Here is a 24,047-nt window from a genome sequence, read left to right on the forward strand (position 1 = left end):
TGGACAAAGGAGGAAAATGAAATCAAATTTTTTATTGAATGTTTCTTTGAGAAGATTCACAATAAAAGTTGTTTTTCCTGAATTTGTTGGACCAACAATCAAAGCATTGAATGGAATGTTTTCTGGATTCATTTTGTTATTTTATAATGTCCATGTGCAAACGTGTGAATTCCATCCTCTCTGATGATTCTCTTGTCATCATTTGCAGAAAGAGCAATCTTGTTGACTGTTTCTGTGAAAATTTGGTGTTTATGTGATCTGATGATATTCATTGATCTCATTTGTTTTTTTCCTGAAATGAGACAATCTTTGTAATCTTGATGTGTGATTGTTTTTTTGATGACTGATTTTTTGACTCCTTTGCACTTTTTTTCTTCCTTTCCTTCATACATTTTCACAGAATAAAGTTTTGCTCTGAGTCCAACAAACTCTTCAATGATTTTTCCTCCAGCTTCGTCTTTCATCATTCCAATGACTTTTTTGTTTAATCCAGTTGGAATGTTTGATGGATGGTTTTTTTTCAAAATTTGATATGTCAAACTTTTCATGAACATCATTTGAAATGTCTTTGAAAAAGTCTTCTGTTTCGATCTCATAGCAAAGAGAATCAGTGTCAGTGAAAAGAAGTTTTGCTTTTTCTTGATATTTAGGTTTGATGTAATCATAATGAAAGTCAAAGATGAGAGTTTTTGAGACGTCAAGAATCGACATTCCACAATAAATTGGTTTGTCGAAAAGAAGTTTCACTCTTTTCATGTGAATTGCAATAAGATTTTCATCAAATATTGTGCAACTTTCAAAGTTTGGTTTTGCTGCGAATCTCAATGCACTATTTCTGTTGTTGACCAATTTGATGTCAACTCTTTTCCTGATGTTTTCCATGGTTTTTCCGAAAACAGAATTGTTCATGAGTTTAAAAAAATCTTTTTCGAAATCATTCTTTCCGTTTGCTCTGAGCTTTGTGTTGAGTTCAATATAAGATTTCAACCAAGGTTCTTCTTTGAATTTGATGATTCTGTGAATTTTTTTCAGTTTGAGACCCATTTGGAGATATTGCTTGAGATTTCTGTGATGAATCACATATTTTTCTTTGTTATTCAAAGTTGACAACAATTTTTCCGCTCCATTCACAACAATTCTATCAGGAGCCAGTGGAAAATCGTTGTGAATGTCATGAAGTTTTTGTGAATATTCCAAATCAACTTCAAGAATGCAAGGAAAATTTTGCCAGTTTTCAAATTCTTTTTCATCAACCCATGAAAATTCACCGACAGGAAGAGGTTCGCACATTGCCCAGCCATAAAGATTGTTTGCGTCAAGATAAGGGATAAATGTTGAAGGTTTTTCTGGGTTGAAATCTTTTCCCATATATTTGTTGTTTGCTTTTCCAAATCTGTTTGAAATCATTGAAACACCTCCTCTTGTGCCTTTTTCAATCATTTGAAGCATGTCAGTGTCAGTCAAAAGTTCGAGTTTGACTTTGGTTTTCTTCAAAGATGCGTCCCATGCAAGACCTGGTGAGGTGAAATACCATGCTGGATCAAGCTCATAGTTTTCAAGACAAACGTTTCTGAATTCCTCAAAAACATCACAAAGCAACAAAAAATCTGTCTTGAGATAAAGATCGTGATAATCTCCCATGTTTTTGCAGTTGAAAGTTTTCCAAACGTTTTGTGCATGTTGATAATCTTCATCTGTGATATTCTCATCGTTGAGTTTTGAATAAAATTTTTCTTGTGGGGGAAGTTTTGTTTCTTGAAATTTTTTGATGTTGTCCATGAAGTCATAAGGATAAACTCCCTTTGTTGAAAGAAGGTTGAGTTTTTTTCCGAGTTCTTCTTTTTCTTTTGGAGTCAGTTTTTCTTCTTTGAGGTTTTTTTGTCTTTCCTTGATTTTTTCTTTCAGGAGACTTTTTTTTGTTTCAATCTTTTTGTCTCTTTCCAGATTCTTGACCAATGCATCAAGAGAAGATGCCATGAATTTGAAGCTGTCAACGAATCTGATGTCGTGTTTTATTTCATGTTCTTTTCCTTCTTTGTCGATGTAACAACCAACAACTATCTTTTTTGTGAATGAAATGTATTTTTCCTCATTGTTTGGAATGCATCTGATGTCACCTTCAGTTTTTCCAAGATTTTTGACGAAAAGATGAGCGTCATAATTTTGAAGATTGTGAAAAATTAGTGGAGTGAACCATGGCTTTCTGTATCGGAGATGGCATGAGTTGTGAGCTGCTCCACGGAATTTCCCAGTGAAGTGACAATGGTCTCTGACTTTTTTTTCGTTTTCTTAGAATTCTTTCTGGCAGATCCAACATTTTGTTGAATTTTTGAAATCTTCCCAATCATTTTGTTGCATAATCAGAGGCATTTTTGGAATATTTTGAATCCTTGTCGCGTCATCTTCAATCATTTCAACAAATATTTGAGATATGTCTTCAGGGGCTTCATTTTTCATTCGATATGTCACAGTTCTTGACAGGTTTTCATCAAAAGAGCATTTGATGTGATAACAAAATCCACAAGGTTTGTGCTTTTGAAACTGGTTGGTGAAGCACTTTTCTGGATTCGGTTGACATCCGCTGATTGGTTCAACAAGAGACTCAAAATCAGCATAAATGGCAAATGGCATTTTTTGTGAACGAATGTGATTTTCGAATTCTATGAAAGTTTCCTCTTCTGGCATTTCAATGAATTCATTGCTTTGACAAATCTCTTTGTGAATTTCAAGTTTTTCATTTGTTTGAAAAGCATTCAAGCATCGGAAACAAATATGAATTGATCCATTGTGTTTTGTGATTTGACTTGACAAAAGACGGCTCATGTCTTTGATAAGACAATAATGCTTTTTTACATCATCAGAAATCAAAAGAAGATTGATTTGTTGTTGTCTTTCTTCTCCTTTGAAAAGCCTTAGAGGATAAACAGCTTTTTTTTCATAACCAAAGACATTGATTGAAATGTTTTGATTTGATTTTTCAAAATGTGTTATTTGTTTCAAATCAATTGGAAATTTCAGGCCATTCCAATTGAGTCTTTTTGAATTTTCCCTGAGATTTTTGTCAATTCTTTCAGGATGTTTATTGACAGGGAAAAGAGCTCTTGTTACACACCATTTGAAACATTCATTATCATCATTTTTCATGTTGATAATTGCTTTTTTGTTTGCTAGAATTTTTGGCAATGGGATATATGATCTCCCTCTTAGGGGAATGTATTGTGTCATTTGAACGTCAAGTGACAGAACTCTTTCAAGAACCCAGTTTGATCCTCTGTTAGTGAAATTTTGAAATCTTTCTTCGATTGTTTCAATTATAGAGTCAATGATTTCTGATTCATTCCCTTCAAGATCCTCTCCAGGGATCGGACGCGGAGCGCCAAGATTTTCAATTTGTTTGAGAATGAAAATATGGGTACGCATCTATAATATTTCCGTTGGTCAAATCAGTTCTTGTCATATAGCAATTGAGAATTAGTCTCACCCTTGTTTGTCGATTTTCTCTCATTAATCGCAAAACATCTGGTTTGACAATTTGCATGAATTCTATTTCATCATAATTTCCTTCTCTTTCAATTCGAAATTGTCTTGCAAAACCACTCAATGCTGTTTCTGTTTCTGTGACTCTTGTTGTTGGTTCATGACTCCTTCGGAGTCGACGCTCCGCGTCATTAATTTCTGTTGGCGTCTCTTGAGAAGGGGAGGTATTAAACATATCCCAAAAATAATTTTTCCAACCTTCCAAATAATTGGTTATGTTTCCCCACAAACGAGAGTAAAAAGGCGTTTCGTCTCTTTTTGTAGCATTTCGTCTATCCATTTTAAATATATTTATAAAATTTTTTTTTTTTTTGAAAAAAACAAAATTTCAAAAATTATCTTTTTTTAATTTGCTGTTTAATTTTCAAAGTATCTTCATGGTTTTGGTTGATAAGTTGAATAATATCTTGTTTTTTTATGTTATCAGGATAAAAAATTTTTCGTTCTCTGCAAATTTGTTTGAGTTGTTTGCAGTTCATTTTTGGGTAATCCAGTATTGGCAGATCTTTGTCGAATTCGGTGATAAGATGAATCAACTCTTGTTTTTCTATGCTTTTACCATAATATTTTATTTTTCGTTCTTTGAACATTTGAAAAAGCTCATCGTATGACAGATTTGAGTAATCCATTGTCTCATCTTTGGGTGACAATTCTTCCAATTTATTCATGGAAAGTTTTTTCATCCCTTTTCTCATGATTTCATCAATGTTATCTTCATTTTTGTGTTCGTGATAAAGATTGACAATATCTTTCCATTTTGGAGGTGGATTTCTTTCCCTTTCTAATTTTCTCTCTTTTTTCCAGATTCCTTGATTTTCTCTTTTTATTGCAATGCGAGTTTCAACTTCAGGGAGGGTGGTTATTGTGGGATTTTGGTCATTGAGGGTGAGAATTTGTGACATTTCATGTTTTTTAAGGATTGATGTGTATTTTATTTTTCGAGATTTGCAAATTTTGGTTAATTCATCATATTTGAGTTTTGAGTAATCCATTTTAAATAATTAATAAAAAAAAATTTGGGGGGGGGGGGGATTTTTTTGATATTGAGGGCTGATTTTAGGGACCCTGGGTGTTTTTTGGTTTGCGGGATTTTTTAGGGTAATTTCGCTAGGAGAATTGGGACATTTTTTTAAAAATGACACGAGCCTCAGAAAATGTCTTGAGTCTCTCTTTTTTCAACTACTTCGGAATGTTTTAAACTCGTCTAGAAATGTCCTGCGAAAAAGCCGAAATCCCGGCATGCGAGACATTTAGAGCCGTAGAAAAGCTAGCGCAATCGACAAAGATACGCCAAAGCTACCACGTTCATTCATTCATTGAAAATGTTGATGCGTTTTGACAGCCGCTTTCTGTTTGGACGAGACGGATTTCCCACGTGTGAGAAAGTCGTTTTGCTGTTGCCATTGCCTGCGAGAATTTCCGAACCGGGTTTTCAACAGATCAATTCTATCTGTAAATCTCAGTATGTATGAAATAAAAATAGTTGATGCATGGCCTAATCCGATTACAGTTTATAAAAACAGAAGAAATATACTGCACGAAGTATATGCATCCAATCCCTAGAGATTAAAATGAAAACGGTGTGGGGCCAATAGTTGGTGTATCAAGATATTTTGACTTAGCTCGGAGCACTCCACAGATATGATGTATACAAATTAGTAAAATCAAACACCCCTTGTTCTAAAGAACTATAGAATGCGACGGAGATGAGCACTAAATTTTTTTGCCAGATGAATTTTCGATGGCTGACATCTATGCACCGACATCATAATGTGATCTTGTGTTATACCACTGACGGATGTTATATCACTAAAAAGTGTCTGGTTTAGCAGATCTTATCTTTCGAAAACAAGAGCGGCTTTTATCTTGCCCATTCGCCTCCAAATAGTGTGCTGGCCGTTTCCTTTTTTAAAAGGAAACGGCCTTTAAAAAGGCTTACGCAATTTGAATATTCATTCCTACATTTTGAGAGGAAAGTAGAACGAGTAAGATAGACGTTAGCCTGTTCTAAATACCTACAAGTTTGACAGGTTCGAAATGAATTCTTGATTGACTTTATGTGACTAAGAAAGTTCGCCAAATTCCTCTATCCTTTTTTCTTGATTACTTTGTGCTATTTGGCATGGTAAAGATATAGCGGGCAGTGGGTCATTTTTTGTTCAGAGAAACAAACGGATGATGAAATTTAACGTGCCAGACTGAAAAGACCTACCAATGCATACCAAATAATTACAAATCATTGATCATTCACTTTTCCTAAAAACATCAGAACGAAATGGTATTTAAGCAAGTGGATGGCAGGTTTACTTGTACGGAACGGGAATAAATCATGAAAAAGACCAGAAAAAAATAAGTTTACTTCTCATGCTCCTACGAAGTGGGTTGTTTTACAGCGTGCCTGTATGTGAAGACCTTTTAATGGCAGATTTCAATTATATACAGCAGAAAGTTTAACGGGAAACGCATGAAAGACGCATCAACACATGACGGCACATGAAAGAAGCTAGGTCAGGCCGGGATAAATTTTACCCAGGTGGCCTTACGTCTGATTGAAAGATAAAAAATACGAAGAACAGATATGTATTTTGTCTTTTGAGGACAAACCTACATAGCCCCCTTCCTCAAAGACACACACACCTAAAAATCGCACACTTGCAAAACCGTGCTATGGGTTGACGTTTATTAAAGGTTAAGAATTTGTAATTGAGATATTTTAAAGTACACTTTGCCTAGCCGGAGTCCATTGGATTATACGATGTGGCTAACATCAAGTAAGTAGAGGTTATTATTTTTCTTTTTTCTGTGTGCGTGTTTGTTTATTTGTTTGCTTGTTGATTGTTTTTCAGTGCTTACAGTAATGGATAGCATAACACCATTCTTAACACCAAATATGTCCTCCGTTTTGAGCCACGAAAAGCGCCATGGCCGAAGTAAATTTAATATGATTTTTATTTAACTTAAATTAATGTTAACATTCGTGACATTATTGCAAAGTTGATTTGAATGTTTCGTTACAGAAACAATTCCTTATATTTTGGAAATTCAAAAGATCACATATATAGTAGACTCAATCTGTGTGGGCCCTTATGATTGAGATTTGAGAGTTGAGCCTAGGCTTTGGGCATATTTTAAATGTTTGGTACATTACCTGCACTTCTTGAATTCTTCAAAGCATTTTGAACGACGATTTTCTTTGAGAAACAGTTACTTTCCCATTACGTTTAACCATAATTTGCTTCTTCCCGTTAAAATATATATGGACAAACTTAAAAAAAAAAAACACTGGCAATTAAGGTTTTCTCTTAACCGTTTTTTTTATCGTTATTACGATCATTATTTTAACCTGTATCATCCTTTCTTATGAAATGTTCATATAAACGAAAGCTTAGAATTATTATGTGCTATTTGCGTTTATAACACAGTCCCAGATCGTTTTCGTGCTTTACTGAACCGCATTTTTTTCACCGAAGGGTAGGTGGCTATAGTTAACAATTATTCGTCAACACGGAGGTGAAAAGGGATGGATATTTACCTACGCGGATTAGTAAATATCCATCACTTTAACCAACACTAAGGTGAATAATTGTTTAATATATACCACACAAGCTGAATAACTAGCGGACCAAAAAATTCCTTCCTTTTTGACGGTATACCGACAAATGGTGGGAAATCTTAAAATCTCGCGCGCCGCACGATAAGCCCGGGGGTAAGCGATTTCTTATTGTAGGAAGTTCCGTCTCACTTTCTTGCGAACAAATGAAACTTTTAAAAGCACTTGTTTAGCTACTAAGGTGTTATTTATTCAACTGTTGTGTGAAATTCGTCTCGCTGTTCAGTTGAAACCATGACGCAAAACATAAGTTGTTTCATTGTTTGCAATGTGATTATAGTGCTCGGCGGTTTTCGTAAACAAGGTATTGTATTTTCATTTTTTGCCTTAGAATTTGAGGTTGGAAAGATTAAATAACTTACCATAAAATGCCGTCAAACAAAACTCTGTTACCGTTTTTGTATATTTTGTAACAGCTGCCTCAAAATAATTTCCTTTTAAGTGCCGAAAGGGGAAACGGGAAACCATCTTGTTTCTCTGCGGCTGCTCGGAGGTGAATAATACTTGGCTAATCACCTCCGAGCTAGCCAATCAGCGCTCGCGAATGCCACTTTTCACTTGTGTTGTATATACTAATGGAGGACTTTTACCACTGTCCACTGACACTGGGGTGAATAGCTGCTTTACTATATACTAGGCTAAAACAGTACGAAAATGGTGATTGTTTTAAATCGTTTATTCATGCCAACGGTTACATTTTTCTGTAACCGTTTTTATCGATTAACTTGGGGTTGAAAAGATAAAGCTTTAACTGTGAAAGTTGCCCAACTGAATTTCGACGGCTTCTTCGTGTTAGCAAGGACAGCTTATCCGTTTATTTAAAAAAAAATCGTTTGCTACGGTAACAAACAGGAATGCGAGCTTCGCGAGTTGCTTGGAGGTGCTATCCCAAGTTTCAATAGCCAACCAGAGTGCGCCAACAACGCTATTAACTACTTTAGCATATACTAAAACAAAGTGTCTCTGCCTATACAGGAGGATCCCAATACATGACAAAAACGAGTAAAGGGCCGCCTCCTCTCCACGTTTAAGTGTGTGTGTGTGTGTGTGTGTGTGTGTGTTTGTTTGCTGACTTTTCCTTTTGTCATATCTTTAAAAAATTAAAGATATCAATTAATTTTAACTTACCTGGCACAGGATGCGTGCAGTCTTTCCCGCTTCCTATATAGGGATGATTACATGAGCAGCTGTAAGATCCCAGAGTGTTCGTACACGAAGAAAAATTGTGACAGTCATGGATGCCGCTGGAACACTCATCAATATCTGTGAATGAGAATGATTTAGTGTATCAACACGCTCATTACTGACGTATAATCAGTGCCTCTTGCTTAACCCGTTAACGTTGTTATAGGTTAGTCATCTTACTTTTGACTAAACACGTGAGTAACAGTATATGTAGCTAGCTAAGCAATAAATAAAGTAATTAATAAACAATTCAATTTTATGTTTCTGAAATTTGCTCCCAGACCAGTTTATAACCGGCAGCAAGGCTCTGCACCAAGTTTAGTGTTTACGAGCTGGCTTTTAGTGTTTACGAGCTGGCCCTTTTGTCTTTATGTTTTCGTTTAGCGAGAGATTAACAAAGTTTTGGTTATGGGAATGTAAACAATACTACTTTGTAAGTATAGTACACAGTTGAAGTAGCTTACCACTACATGTTTTGCCGTCGCCCGAATATCCAGAATTACATGCACACGTGTAATATCCGTCATTGTTGTTGCAAACAGCGTTGACATCAGTACAGTTGTGAGTGTTGGTGGAACACTCGTCTATATCTACGAAAATGTATTGAATGAAAGACTCAATGACTGTCATTAATTCCTGTTGAGTGTTTTGTAAGCTGCACTCTCGTTAAATGGTTCTTAAATCCCTCTGTTTGTTTCGGCACTCTCCCATATTTTGTAATACTTGTCGCTGTTGTTGCTTTCGTAGTGTCCCTGTTTCTGTTGCTGTTGTTTTTTAGGGCAAGAAAACTCCTATTTGTTGTATGAAAAGTTCGCGTAACTTTTGGAGCACCCGGTTAACTTCAAAATTACTTGGCCAGGAAAACATTTGTCATTATACACAATTTTATGCAGCTTATTTTATCCTTCTCTTTGAAAAATTTATACGAAGCACCTGACAAATAAATAAATAAATAAACAAATAAATAAATAAATAAATAAATAAATAAATAAATAAATAAATAAATTAATTAATTAATTAAATAAACGAAGTAGGCATGCAAACCTGATATACAATCCATCTTGTCTTCAATTTCTCGTGTGCTATGCAGGAGGGTACTTTGATTTGCTTTAATTTAAGAGGCTCCTGTTTAAGTACATATTCGTCCCACTAGTTTTACACCCATGAAAGCAGGTTCAATTATAAAATAAAATTAAATATTCAAAATGAGTAAGGCGCAAATTAAAGTAGCTTACCAGTACAAATCTTTCCATCGCCTGAATATCCAGATTTACATACACATGTGTACGATCCGTCGGTATTACTGCACGAAGCATTAACACTGCAGCTGGTGACACATTCATCTATATCTGCGAAAGTGTGATAGAGCAAACGTTGCATATGAAAACTGTCATATGCATATGGAAAGTCTCTAAAAGCCTCATTTTTTTGTTTTATCGCCCCTTTTTGTTCTTGCTTTGGCCGTTAGGCAACAAATTAATACACCCACTCAATTGGATTAGTGACATATAAAAGAAAACTCAGAATATCTAGTGGTCCCTGTTACTTGCAGCCAATGTGACCTGGAATAACGTTAGTCTACGTGTACGACTACAATATTACAATAATGTGCTTTCACTGCACATCTTTTTGTTTATATCATCATCCTCTTGCTCTCCATCATAACTCGGTTATCATTATTTTCAGTCTCGTCCTCGTTATTTTACCTTTGCAGCTCTTATCTTCTCGATGAAAACAACGAAAATTTAATTTTACAATTTTTTCTGTATTATCATCATCAATTTATTACCATTGCAAATCTTGCCATTTCCTGTATAACCGGATTTACAACCACATGTGTACGAGCCCTCTGTGTTTTGACATGCAGCATTGGGGTCACAATCAAAGGAGTTTGTAGTACATTCGTCTAGGTCTGGAAGAATACAACAAAAAGACAACAACGTTAACCTCCATGCAGACATGGGGACAGCGGGGAGGGGAGATAGAATCTGCTAGAGCCTACTTTCAGGGTTTATAAGTTTCATTTTACGTATTGCAAACGAAACAAAACTTTATGGCCTTTTTGCTTTAGCAATTCACAGGGAAATATGAATAAAGGAGTTGGTTTACAAAGAAATTGTGGTCGGTCGGAAGTGTAGAAAAATGGTCGGTTTTGTGAACAGAGTTGATAAAGTAATTTGATACTGACGTCTACTATTAACCCTTTGTCAGAGCGAATAAAGGTGTTGTGGGTTGTATGCTGTTCATATGAAGTAAGCGGCGGGGCTACGCTGTATACTCAACAACGTTTAAAGTTTAAATGACAGCTGATATGATCCACAACGTCAATTATTGGCAGATAAATGGCTGATTTCTCTTTCTAAACGTTAACTCCCTTAACGCGAAGCGTTAACACTCTGAGAAATGCTCATCTGAGGCAATAATTAGTTCCCAGGTGAATGTTTTGATTTTAACTATCTAAAGCTTAAAAAAGCGCTATCAAATATATCTCCACGATGCTACTTAGAAGAAATGCCTAATAAAGTCGTTCTCCCTGTACCTGTAAAACAAGTAAAGTTGTTGCAATTATCGCATGACACATCATTCCAAGTATAATCATGTTTCGCACCCAAAGTATGCACACAGTCTTCATTCCTCCAGTTGTTTGGTTGTCTCGGCGCCCAGAACCTAAAGCTGCTCACTTCTTTGTTGGTCCAAACAAACGATCCTTCAATACTTCTGTCATTCAAACCGATCCAACTTCGTTCGCCGTTAATGCGATGCTGGATGTACACATTTTCCTCTTGATTGTGAACGGTCACTAGATCAGAGTGCATTGTTGAACAGTTTGATTCTGCGGTCAGCCATGAGGCGCATGCACGGCTTGTGAAGTAGCAGTAACCACCAAAGTAACTCCAGCCTGGTCGGCATATGTCTGTTTAACAGAAGACATAAAAAAATATATTCAGTGGTAGTTTCTCCTTAAGAAATTTTTCTGCTACCTACCATTCAGCCGTGTTACTTATTAGATATCCTAGCTAGCCATTTATAATTTGAAATAAGATGATTTTAAAGTTTTACACAAACAAACAAACTCGTCTTACTCGGTTAATGTATATAGCTTATGACGTACTCTCCAAGGGAATGGTTGTATTATGAGTTATGGCACTGCTAGGATGTGCGTCCGGGAAGTGCAAATGCAGGGACTATAACGGCATCCGAAGTGGTAGCAAAAATGTGCGTCATCTTGAATGGCGCTTAAAACTAAACTTTATATATAAAAAAAAACCTCTGCAAATTAGAAATCCTGCATTTTCAACGTGCAGAATGTCATCTACTTAAATAGTTTGCTGCTTCTTGATAGGTTTCCGACAGACATCAAAACCACAAATGGCATTGTTGGTTAAAAGTTGTTGTCTCGGCCTTTATTACAATATATATCGTGATGATGGAAACAAATAGTTACCAAATTAAACCAAAATAGTTCTAATAAAGAAACATCTACGGATAGCCTTGAAAAAAATCAGAGAACACCCTAACAGAACTCCTTCCCCTCCCACCCCCCCCCCCCCCCTTTCTGCCACTCCATACTGTCCTGAAACAAGAGTAATTAATTATACCTTTTTATTTTGGTTAGCCCAATTTGGTTGTAAATCCAATGTTTAGGTTTTACTTCTTTATTAATCTGTATATTTGTACATTGCTCATTTCCATTGATGTATTCATTGAACAATTTTTTGTTTCTTTCGTGAAATAATTGATTACTTGTGCGTAAAACAAAACAAAAAGAAAAGTTTTTGCACTCTTACCTGACAGGAGAGTGTATGATATGGAGAGCGGGTCATACTTTGACACATACAATCCCTTTACGCATACTCGAAATCCTGTGGTGTTGATATACTGTAAAATAAGACAAGGTCATATGAAATGTTGTATGCTTTTCTTGTTTGCTCCCTAGACTTCGCCTTTTCTATCACAACCTCGTACCTGCGTAATTTGTGCGATTAAAACTAAGAGATTTATGATCGTTCGTAATTATCTAAGATATAATTGTTGCTATAATCCGGTAGCTAGGGTCAGAAATTTTGAGTTTCGTTCAACCCACAAGTCAGAAAAGGTTTGACACCGGATTTTGATGGAACAAGACCTCCTGATTAATGCCAGCTAGTTTGTAATGTCGAATTGTGGTATAGGTTCCGAGTTGAGAGTATGTTTTATTGCGCACCTCACGGGATTAGCATGAAAACGAGGCCAGTTCCCTTATCAGAGTTTACTTATTTACTTATTGATTAAAATTATCACAAACTGCTAGTAAACCATCCTAATAATGAAATAAAGCTATGTGAGGCAATGGTGTCGAGAAAACGTATCACGTGACTGATCACGTGACTAGTATAAGGCCAAGATATTGTCTAGAAATAAATTAAAATGGTGTCTCCATTGCTCTAGAATCGTAAATGTGAAATTTATAGGTTTCAATGATTGTATTTCAGTTTTAACTATTTTCTATCATTTCATCTAACAAGGATACATTTCTAGGTCACAATTTGGCTATAACACCAGCTTTCCATCAGGTTTTGAATTAACATGAAAACGAGGCTGATAAAGTAATAAGCGTTTCTCCTTTATTTCTTGGCCAAAGTCAATCGTGACATATTAGAAGTTGAACCACTACTGAATTCAAGTTACACTATTTATTTTTACAGCATCTGGTGTCACATGATTGATCACGTGACATTTATGTGACTATTTACAAAATCACAGTAAAGAATCTGAAATCCTGAGTGATGACACATGCTTCCTCACTACTTTTCTTTTCAAACATTTTTCCACAACGTACACAGTGGGGCCAGACCACCCCCTAAAGGGATCATTAAAACGTGGGGTTTTTGGTTAATTGTCGATAATTTTGTTTATTCTCATCATTTCCTTACCAAACTTGGTAATTTAAAGTGGAACTTTGTGCCAAACAATTTGACTTGAATATTGATGCCAAATGTTAAATTATGACGTCATAATTGGTGACGTCATATTAATCTCTAAAATAAAATTTTAGAATTTTTAAATTCTTTCTATTGTGTTAGAAAGAACACGTAAAGAGGAGTTGAATGCTGTAAACAGTTTGTCGATGTGACAAATAATGGCTGAGATATGGCATTTTAAATTTTGAAAACTTCACAGTCTCAAAATAGGGGCCCCCCTTGTGTAATAAGTTTGAAATTGAGTGTTGCTTTGTTGCGTCAACGACGCCATTTAAGTTGCAGATAAGATGTCTTAAATGACAGAAGCTAAATTAAAAAGAAAAACTGGAAAAAATTTATTTTTGACAGTGCTAGAGCCCCCAAACCAGTTTTGTGACGTAATTAGGTGTCACGTGATCAATTATGCACTTGCTAATATTATCGTTTTCAAGCCAAAAACTTAAAATCTAAAATGATACGATTTTTTGGTACAACAAGAAGTCCATTTTACCACATTATTAGCCTGCATGGAAAAAAACTGTAAAAAAAAAATCAACAGAGTTGTTTTTAGAAGGAAAGTATGGTTCCGGGGGGGACACTTTAAATGTCTTTAAATTGCCATAACTCAAGATACGTTTGTCGTAGCGAGGTACGGTTTTCAGCATTTTACACCTCTTGCCAAGTTCTTTCTGATGGCATAACATTTTATACCAAATTTAAAATTTTCAGTTAAACTTGTTTTGTGACGTCATCCATTATGACGTCACAATTTGACCATTTTTGACATTCTCATACTAAAACTAAATTGGGCGACCACCTAAGGTTTTTTGCCAAGTTTGAAAACGAAATACGAAAAACAAGCAAAATTGATCTAAACGATCCATTTGAGGGGTGGTTTGGCCCCACCGTGAACGTAGAAATGGTTACAAATGAACACGTAGTGAGCTTAATACCTTTAAACATCTATGAGAAGCTGTATTTGACCATTACGCTTGCCGAATATCAGCCCGTTCAATCTGAATCACTCTCACTGTAACTCTCACTGCTGTATAATGGTGCACCATGTGGATTCTGGCATCTCTCATCTGCCATACATACACAGGATTCCGTACATGAAAGGCCAGCATTGATACAAGAACAATTAGTGCGGCATTCAGATTTCTTGCACTGGCAGGTAGTGAGCTCCAGCAGACTCTTCGGTGCCGGCTCTTTCGTCATTAGCACTGGTTTCAAGATGTCTTCTTCTTTCTCCAATCCATGTCCCTCTGGTGAATTCAGATCTTGCATAGCATCAAGCGAGTGTCTCCAGATATATGTCTGATAGTTTGCACGCTTCATGTGCTGTAGCAGACTGTCGGAGGTTGGCGGTAGCATCTCGTTTTTCTGTTTCTTCAAACAAAAGAGAAGATACCTCAGCTCGTCAGCAGCATTTGGTGTCCTCTTCGAGGAGGGGTAGAGGTCACATACGAATTGCTCGCATTTGGCGGCTGTTGTGACATCCAGTTCTTGTGTCTGTCCGAAGAGAATCAAGCTGTCCTGGTGAGCACGATTGCGTCTTAGCACATCCCAGGCCTTCTTCTTCCCAATGCCTGCAAGAGAGCTTGTGGAATCACAGCCAGAGGAGGGCGGGAAGAGCATCACACATGGTCGGACCCAATGCTTTTGAGACATTATGTACTGGAATTAGTCGGAGCCGATCTTTCACGCCAGTACGAAACCACAGTTCCTTGCAGCCAAGACGGTCAAAATGGGCTGCACTCAGTACAAGAACATCTGTAGAATGAATGACGATCGGTGTTTCTGGAGTGGATGCGTACTTGGCGTGATAAAGTAACCTGGTATCCGCCTCCTCGTGGTCAGACTTGAGATTTGGCATATCACAGCAGTGGCCTCTTGTAATCATTACGCATCTTTCTCCGTCCTTTTAACCTCCTCCGATGACCAGTTTCTTGTTCTCTGGTAACCTTTCTTGTCCAAGCTTGCACATTGATTTCGTTAAGTAGTCACAAAGGTTGACCTTCCTTCTGAGGGTTGGAAATATATTTTCCTCATTGCCTGGGCACTGGAGTCAAAGGACCACCTATCTGTACTTCAAGAGCAGCAGATTCTCCCCTCCTTGATCGCTCTCCGGCTTTAATTGAGGTCTCCATGTACTGGTCAAAGTCAATGTGACATTCAAGACAGTTGGAGTGGTGAAGGGACAGTGGCGCTGTGAATATGGTAAAATACTTCAAGGCCAGATCACCAAATGGCTTGCTCCGCCAGACTTGGTTATCTGCACCATGGCCATTCCATCGAGGATATAGGCGGTCTCTAGTGATGACACATGGAGGGGAGGGGCGACACTGACCTCTTTCTCAATGATGGATGACAGAACACTCTTCGTGGTTTTCCGAAGGCTTCCATCTTGATATGCAAGCGAACATGGCACTGTTGACAACTCGTAGCTCAGAACTTCCATCAGATTTATGCGCTGTGCATTCGCAGCAATGAGAAGCCTTCCAAAGAGGTCCCTGTCCGCTTTAACAGTGATGAACTTGTCGTCTGCAGCCTTGACATTCACCTTCTTTGCCATGGAATTGAAGGTCTTCACTTTCAAGCTTGTAACAGTGTCCCAAAAATTGACAACGTTTGTGTTGGCACGCTTCTCTACAAATGTTGTCATTTGCTCTCGACCTCTCTCCGTACTACTCACAAGACCTTCTGCAACATCTGAAGGTAGAACGATGCCGGTGGCAAAGTTTACAATGGACTCTGTATCTTCACTGAAAGGGTTGGTCATTAATCCTGAGGTAAAGCATTTCACCAGCTTCCTGACGTCATGACGTCAGGTGGTAAACACACATAGCTAGAATTGTGTGCTTTGGAAGCTCCTCACGACCATTTGTGCAACAATGGACGATGTCTTGTGCAATGCTCAGAACCTGTCGTTCGTCTATCATGTTGGTACACATACTTGATCTGTCTGAAAACTTCTTGTCGTCAGGGCTAATGATTAAACGTATTAGCCAATACAGGGAGTCTGGTATGACCTCTCTTGTTGACTCTTGGCTAATGTCTCTCACATCAAGTGGCCTGGACGTGATGCCTTTGCATTTCCTTTTGCATTTTTCGAGCAATATCTCTTTCTTTTGTTGCATCTTCATCTTCATCTTCTCCTTTTTCTCTTTCCTTTGCTTTCTTTAAATGCGCCCATCCATTTAGAACATCCTGAACTTGTATGCTGGAAGAAAAGAGGAGCTCTGGTTTAGTTCTGTCAGTCTGTTGGTGAAAGACTATGCTGTCCCCAAAATGCTTCTCCAAGCGTACTTTCAGACGTTGCGTTGTGTAGCTGTCTCCTTGGACTTCTTTTTCATCCAAGATTTCACGGTACCTGGTAAGTAGCGAACCCATGTCATAGGCTTTTCCTTGATCCAGTCCTGGGGAAATCTCTTTAGTCATCTCCCGGAACGCGCTTTCATGTGGAGATTCACTTTGCTCATTCTTATGTTGATGCAAGGTCTTCTTGGTTACATATAAAGCAAAGCAGTTTTTGTGGTATTTAGCTTCCACTGCTATGAGATCGTCATTTATACTACGAAGAGCATGCAGCATGTCCTCGTCACCTTTACTTTCCGCTGCTTTCTTTATGCTTTGACATACATCAAATGTACACACATTTATCAACTCCTTTACTTTCTTGTATGTTTTGTTCCTACATATGAAGCATTTTGACTAATCTACTGGGCATTTTGCAGAACGAGACACTATCATCTTTTACAGACCTTTCTTCACAGTGTGTTTCTGCCTCTCTAACACAGGAACTTAAACTCAGTTTTCGTTTCTTGAATGCTGGAGGGAGTGGCACATCGAAGCCATCAGCAGTTTTAACTTCACTAGGCTCTTCACACGGGCTATCCATAATGGCTGACACAAAATACAACATAAAACAGTTTTAAACACTAAAATGTAAACATGATAGAATTAATGTAAAATATTAATATTTAGAAAGACTACATAATGGTAAAAAACGATAATTTTAGAATGAAAAGAGAAATAAAAGAAATAGTAATGCACTTACAGACACAGTAGAGATCCGGCCATGGAGGCCACCATGTTGGATTTGACAGCCTCGATCTAGTGAAACATAGTAATGAGGCCCACCAGCCTCATTTTCAAGTCTGAAAGAGCTTACACTTACTCTCAGTCACTCTTAAATATAGTACATTAATGGAAAACTTAAAATACAACGTTGTGCAGTTTTTTTCCTTTTGTTGTTGAGTATTATTTTGTTTATTAATTTAGCTTCCCTTTCTGAGGAGAAGGGGAAGCTCAAATGTGACTGTGGCAACAGTACTAGGATGCATTTCCAGTTTCAAACAGTGATGAAGGTTCACATCCAAGTACTACTAGCTTTTAGTGTAAAAAGTGTGAAAAGCGTTTAGAAAACCACACGCGTACGCCAACCACTAGCCAATGACGTGATAATATTATATATGAATTAAGACAATGTGGTTTAAAACCTTTGTCACGTGATCAATCATGTGACACCAGATGCTGTGAAAATAAATAGTGTAACTTGAATTCAGTAGTGGTTCAACTTCTATTATGTTACGATTGACTTTGGCCAAGAAATAAGGGAGAAACGCTTATTACTTTATCAGCCTCGTTTTCATGTTAATTCAAAACCTGATGGAAAGCTGATGTTATAGCCAAATTGTAACCTAGAAAAATATCCTTGTTAGATGAAATGATAGAAAATAGTTAAAACTGAACAAATACAATCATTGAAACCTATAAATTTCACATTTACGATTCTAAAGCAATGGAGACACCATTTCAATTTATTTCTAGACAATATCTTGGCCTTATACTAGTCACGTGATCAGTCACGTGATACGATTTATCAACACCATTGCCTCACATAGCTTTATTTCATTATTAGAATGTTTTACTAGCAGTTTGTGATAATTTTAATCAATAAGTAAATAAGTAAACTCTGATAAGGGAACTGGCCTCGTTTTCATGCTAATTCCGTGGGGTGCGCAATAAAACATACTCTTAACTCGGAACCTATACCACAATTCGACATTACAAACTAGCTGGCATTAATCAGGAGGTCTTGTTCCATCAAAATCCGGTGTCAAACCTTTTCTGACTTGTGGGTTGAACGAAACTCAAAATTTCTGACCCTAGCTACCGGACTACTACGGATGCAGTTTAAACAAACGAAAAAAACAAATAACGTTATTTATGCCGATACAATGTACTGAACGGAATTCGGGTACTATGTGCGGGGACGCACTAGTTTGCTGAAGATGATATTATGTACAACAAATGAACAAGTCCAGATTTGGCATTTCTTGGCCACTAAAATACCGTGGCGGTTTTAATTGAAACTCAAATAAAAGTGAATTGTTTACAATGCCAATTTGAAAAATTGTTTTCGCCAGGCAATATACTCGCTGTGATGGTGAAAGCAAGAGGGAATTCTTGCCAATACGACCAGTCCTTTATACTAGCGGACAAATTAGGCTCTCTTACATGATTGGCTGTTATGTCACACGACAGACCACCATCGGATTAACAAATATGTGCCTAGACTACAATTGGTCGGTGTATCGACATAAATAACATCATGCCGTGACATTAGAGAGTTAGACGCAAGCTCTTTGAATGGTATATTATTTAGATGGTTGACTCACAGATTCCTATACTATTTTTCAGCACAGAGTTACTTTTGTATTTCAAAAAGTGTATCATTAAATCTTTATCCACCATGCCACGTGAGCATTCTTACGCTGTTAAAAAAATGATAATTAAATTTTATAGTAATGGCCCTTCTACTTCATTGTCCATTGTTGTCCGGAAGCGGCAACATAGACCGCTGCAAAAGCTTGAAATGTTGATTATCATCAAAGCCTAGAAAACTCACGCTGCATTTAACAAATCGACGGCAGTTTTTTATGGTCTATACTCTTATAGACCATAAAATGACGTCAAAGAATGTTCAAAACTCAAGTGGAACCACAAGCCGCAGGCGATCGAGTGGTTTCACTGCCAAGTTTGGAACATTTTATGGCGTCATCTTATGGTCTATAAGAGTATAGACCATAGAAAACTACCGTCGAGTTGTTTTTTACAATAACATGGAAAAAGTACGAACGGAATTGACTATTTTTTTTCGTTGAGAAAGCGCGCACGTTACATCTGACGTCATTTTTATTGTCTGTACTCTTATAGACAATAGCTACGAGCCAATCAGCGCGCGGGAATTTGGACAGTTATTGTAAAATGTAAAATGTGTTCATGAATCATAGACCTCCATGGTAGAATTCTCTCCATTTTTAAATGGATTTCTAACAGCTAATGATATCTCAAACAGGTGAGGTGAACATATCTAGTATCGATTGAAATGGCTGACCTACCTCCACCCAAGCTGTTATGGAATTGTGCATAGGATCTTGATTTCCACCACTTGAGGAATGGTTTGATGAAACGAAAACGCTCGGAGCATTTTGATATACTTTAGTGAAGTGTATGTCCTATGTAAAAGTCGTAGTGGTTAGAATAGGATTACATGCACTCTCAAACTAATCAATATAATTCACTTTGAAGTTGGCGATCCTGCGGATGTCAAGGATATATTCGTCCAAAAAGAAAACATACCCTTTTCTCTCCAGCAAAACGTTGCAGTTTAAACTAAAAACGAAGTGCACTGACCTTGCAGAAGGCATTATTGAAATCAGCAGGAGGAGGCTGAGAGTTTGCAAAATAAACTGAACTGTGTTCCGAGAAGAGAGGCTTGTGAAGAGAGGAAAACGCCAACCAGCTCTAAAGAAAATAAGTGAACCAAAATCTTATGAAAAGTAGGTAACACTATCATGTCACTGGGCGCGTGTCTTTACAATGACAGTCAGGGTTAAGGCTGACTCAATGTTAGACTTAAGAGAAGTAGACCATGGCTGATTTGGTTTTCTAAATGGTGTTTGTACAATTGAGAGAATTCAAGAAAGCTTAATATTTTTACGCCGATATAATATTTTCCATTTAGAATGATGCATGGGAAGTTTTGGAAAATCCACATAGAGCAATTAACTGATAATTCAGTTTTTTACATGTTTTCGATGCGCTTCACCTTATTAAAGTTTAAATATTGTGTTCTTGAAAAGGGTTTCTCAGGCAATCTTATAAAAACTCAACAAAGAAGATCTTTGACTGAAACTAATTTCTTCCTTACCCTCTGTGCAGTAGGTAAGGATGCCGTATGTGGCACCCATGAACTGGGTTAAATCAAAACATAAACGCAGGGCAAAACAACAGGAAATTGTATGCACTTACCACGTAAATATCTTCATGAGAGCCTGCGTAATTTTGCAGTTCCCTCAAACATATTTTCAGGGAAGATTGGGAGAGGTCCTCCAACCAAACACTGGCAGCATCCCTTTTTAGTCCAGCATGGTGGTGTGCCGCGGTAATAAAAACGGAAGGTTTCTTCGAAAACTTACCCTGTAAAGTAAAGTAAATAAAAAATAAAAGGTAGAATTTTTATTATGCGACTTAGTTATACCGATGCTACCTTAACGCAAAATACATTTATAGTTTACAGTGCATCGTATGAATATAACTCTCACAAGTAGTCTAAATACTCGAACCAGGCTAATTAATGTCGCATGCTAAAGTCTCAATTTAATTAAAGAAATAATTTAAGAAATCTATCGTGTGACTCTGGCATTAAACTATCTAGACCGGCTTGGAGGTGGGGATTCTACTAACGGCCAATTTGATATCTAATAATATTTTTTTTATTAGTGTTTGAGCAAACGCCCTTGCTCTTCTGGAATTAATCAGAAATTTATCTGGAAAACATCTGATCTGGTCGCAGTTAGTGTTCATTGACTTTGATAATACCATGGCAACGAATTCAGACGTTTTTTTTTGTTTTGTTTTGTTTTGTATTTTTTTTTTTGAGGGGGGGGGGGGGAACTAAACATTTCAGTTTTAAGAAGAAGTAAAATTCTTTTTTCTGACGTACTGTATCTTTTTTTTTTTTGGATTGTTAGCTCTTAATAGTGTTCCTGTGTTAGTTTCGACTAACTTTTTATGTCAATTTCGGCGTCTTTTGAAAGTATTGGCTAATGCATTCAGAAATGCAAGATGGCATGTCCAAGACGGTTGCCATTGGAAATCATGACAAAATTAACACGTCATATAACGTCGTCAATTAACATTGTGGAACTCAAAAAAAAAAAAAACGTCTTTGGGCGTACTATTTATCATGCAAGTTTCACTGCCGTAGCTTTAATAAGGCGGGCGCAGAATTCGCCTAGGCCCTCCCTCCGCCCCCTGAAAACAAAGGAAAGCCAGGTCTAGATATGGTTAAATGTGCACTTCCAACCTCAGGAAAAAAGCTTGCGAACAGCAACCCCCACCCCTCCCCCACCATGACAAGGAAAAAAAAAACGAAATGAAGCAAACAAATATCACTTACCGAGGGAAAATTCACAGTCTCACAAGTCGTTCCAGTCCACCACTGTGAAATGCGCACCTCTCCACTGACACCGCCAACTGGAGCTCCCTGATAACCCATCCAGTCAACGGTCACGTTAGCACTAGATTTGCGTTCGTTAAAACCGGCTGCCATCACACAGACGGTAAATTGATGGTAATTTACGTGTTCAACCCAAGAAACTGCGGCATCATGGACAAAGGACTTGTCACTGGTGTCAATGTGATTGACAGTAATCTGTACTTCAATGGGTTTGTCAGGGTAGAAAACGTAAGGTTGGAAACGGATTACCTCACAATGGGAGTACCCCAGTGATGGAATGTGTGGCATGTGACGACGACCGCGTTGAAATGGAAATCCTGTTATCATGATACAAAATGTAAATCAGCTTAAGTGACTGTAGATAAAAATTGTTGTTATGGTTAAAAAATATATCAGTAAAAATGACTAGAAATGATATTTGAAAAGAATTGCCAGACATATAAGGGCGTTATTTCGGGTTTTCCATGTAAACACCAATAGGACATTTGAAATGCTTTATTGGACGACCTAATCTTTTTTTTTTTTTTTTTTCTACTTTAATTTTCGAGAAAAAAAAAGTAATTTATTAAGAATTGTAACAATTCGTCAAACTCAAGTAAGTTAAGGCATGTGTCTGGCAGTTTTGTCGATCAAAAAGTCAGGGGGTGGTCTATTTTCTAAGGCTTTCGTCCTAGGATCGTAAGACTTAAGCAGACCTATAGGTTTAAAATCTTGTCATTTTGGTTTGTAAGACGTACGCAAATTAGGTCACGTGACTCAGTAAGGCCAGAAAATGCTGGAAAACTTTACACCAAAAATGGTAACAGGTTATACGGATAGTGATTTACCTTTATTAGTACCAGACAGGTAAGAAGGGCAAAAATAAAAAAAAATTGTGCTTGGAAATTATCGATTTTTTTTGTTAGCTGTGAAAATAAACAGTGTTTTATACTAGTGCCCAGTCTCCCATAAATATCGTTGTTGTTTTCGTGCCTTTAATTTTAGGTATCTCAAAGTTGCCAAGCGTGTACATAATATACCCAATATTCTTAACAGTATAAAACTTGTGGTAGCCTTCAGGAAGTAATAAAAAGCTTACCATTTTGCTTTAAAGAATTTTAAGCTAAAAATAACTCTGGTAGGTCACGTGACAAGATATTACCTCTCTAACCCTTTAATTTTCTATAATGTCTTGTTATTAAGTAGATCGTAAAGCCAGTTTGTGTTATTTAAAATGGTAACAAAGTTACACCACCCCCTCAATTTTTCGGGAAAGGAATGTAGGCTTATGCCTTAATTCACCTGAGAACTCAAGCTTTGTACGCGTGTCTACAATGAGCTCTTTAGATTTCGCCTTTTCGCACGTTTTTTCCGCCATCACGTCCTTCTTTACGTCAAAATTCTGATCCCAGCCAAATCGTTAAATTTTGTTTCTGAATTTATAGAAAATTGGCAATATGAATATTTTACATGGTCATCATCCATTGCTATTGCAATATGAAATGCTTGCCAATACATGAAGTCATGTCAAATTCTAACCTCATATTTTCTATTATCCCTTGTAATGCCCGTATCTCAACTCCTCAAGAAGCATAGAATAGCGTACCCTCACCGATTAATTGTGATGCTTCCCGCTCCTGCTCGCATATCGAATGCCACTCCTAAAATAAGCCAGATCCCGCACACCACCTAACCTGATTTGGTTAGCTTCGACTATAAAACAAAATGACCTCAAGTTCTTAAAGGGAACCTCCACTCCAAAAAAAAAAAAAATGGACGGTAAATTGTTGAAAATAATGTCTAAATTTTAAATTTTAGTTTAAAAAGTTGAAATAACATTCAAGTGTGCTTAAAATTAGATATGACTTGAACTAAAATTTACAATTTAGACAGTATTTTCAACTATTCACCATTCGTTTTCGGAGTAGAGGTTCCCTTTAAGTTTCTTAGCCATTTGAGTTTTAAACGACTTGGAACTAATTCACGATAGCTTTTAGAGGAACTCCAGCGTTGTGAATGTGTCTAAGTGTAACATCTTTTCTTTCCAAACGGAAACACGTTTTCGTAATATTAGTGTCTCGATGCGTATCTTTTAAAAGAGTATAATGCTGTAGTCATATGTTAAGTAAACGTTGCTTATTATTGGTTTACAGAATGTCTTTTTACCGTCAGTCTCCAGAGACGTATCTAGAATTCAACCTATATGTAACTAAGCATACCTTCACAGCTGCCAGGATGTTGTACTGTAAAATTCAGTTGCAGCAAA

General features: G+C 37.0%; 2 protein-coding genes and 1 pseudogene across 2 annotated transcripts in view; all 3 read right to left on the reverse strand.

Annotated features, from left to right (window-relative positions):
* LOC146487104 (uncharacterized) overlaps positions 1–24,047 on the reverse strand; it is a 201,041-nt gene that overhangs the window by 18,641 nt on the left and 158,353 nt on the right. Inside the window, exons 14-17 of the mRNA XM_085089413.1 lie at positions 10,122–10,244; positions 9,568–9,681; positions 8,797–8,922; positions 8,276–8,410 (exon numbers count right to left, since the gene is read on the reverse strand). Of these exons, the coding sequence (XP_084945539.1) occupies positions 8,276–8,410; positions 8,797–8,922; positions 9,568–9,681; positions 10,122–10,244 (498 nt within the window). The remainder of the gene's footprint in view (positions 1–8,275; positions 8,411–8,796; positions 8,923–9,567; positions 9,682–10,121; positions 10,245–24,047) is intronic.
* LOC146487105 (uncharacterized) lies at positions 14,208–15,175 on the reverse strand (annotated as a pseudogene).
* Positions 16,339–24,047, reverse strand: part of LOC146487106 (uncharacterized) — an 18,010-nt gene continuing 10,301 nt past the window's right edge. Inside the window, exons 7-13 of the mRNA XM_085089318.1 lie at positions 24,001–24,047; positions 21,743–22,119; positions 20,593–20,760; positions 19,975–20,085; positions 19,676–19,796; positions 17,037–17,178; positions 16,339–16,966 (exon numbers count right to left, since the gene is read on the reverse strand). The exon at positions 24,001–24,047 is cut by the window's right edge and continues 172 nt beyond it. Coding sequence (XP_084945444.1) covers positions 16,339–16,966; positions 17,037–17,178; positions 19,676–19,796; positions 19,975–20,085; positions 20,593–20,760; positions 21,743–22,119; positions 24,001–24,047 — 1,594 coding nt within the window. The remainder of the gene's footprint in view (positions 16,967–17,036; positions 17,179–19,675; positions 19,797–19,974; positions 20,086–20,592; positions 20,761–21,742; positions 22,120–24,000) is intronic.

Source organism: Pavona decussata, unplaced genomic scaffold (genome assembly GCF_977016875.1).
Source record: "Pavona decussata unplaced genomic scaffold, jaPavDecu1.1 SCAFFOLD_18, whole genome shotgun sequence".
NCBI classification, from domain to species: domain Eukaryota; kingdom Metazoa; phylum Cnidaria; class Anthozoa; order Scleractinia; family Agariciidae; genus Pavona; species Pavona decussata.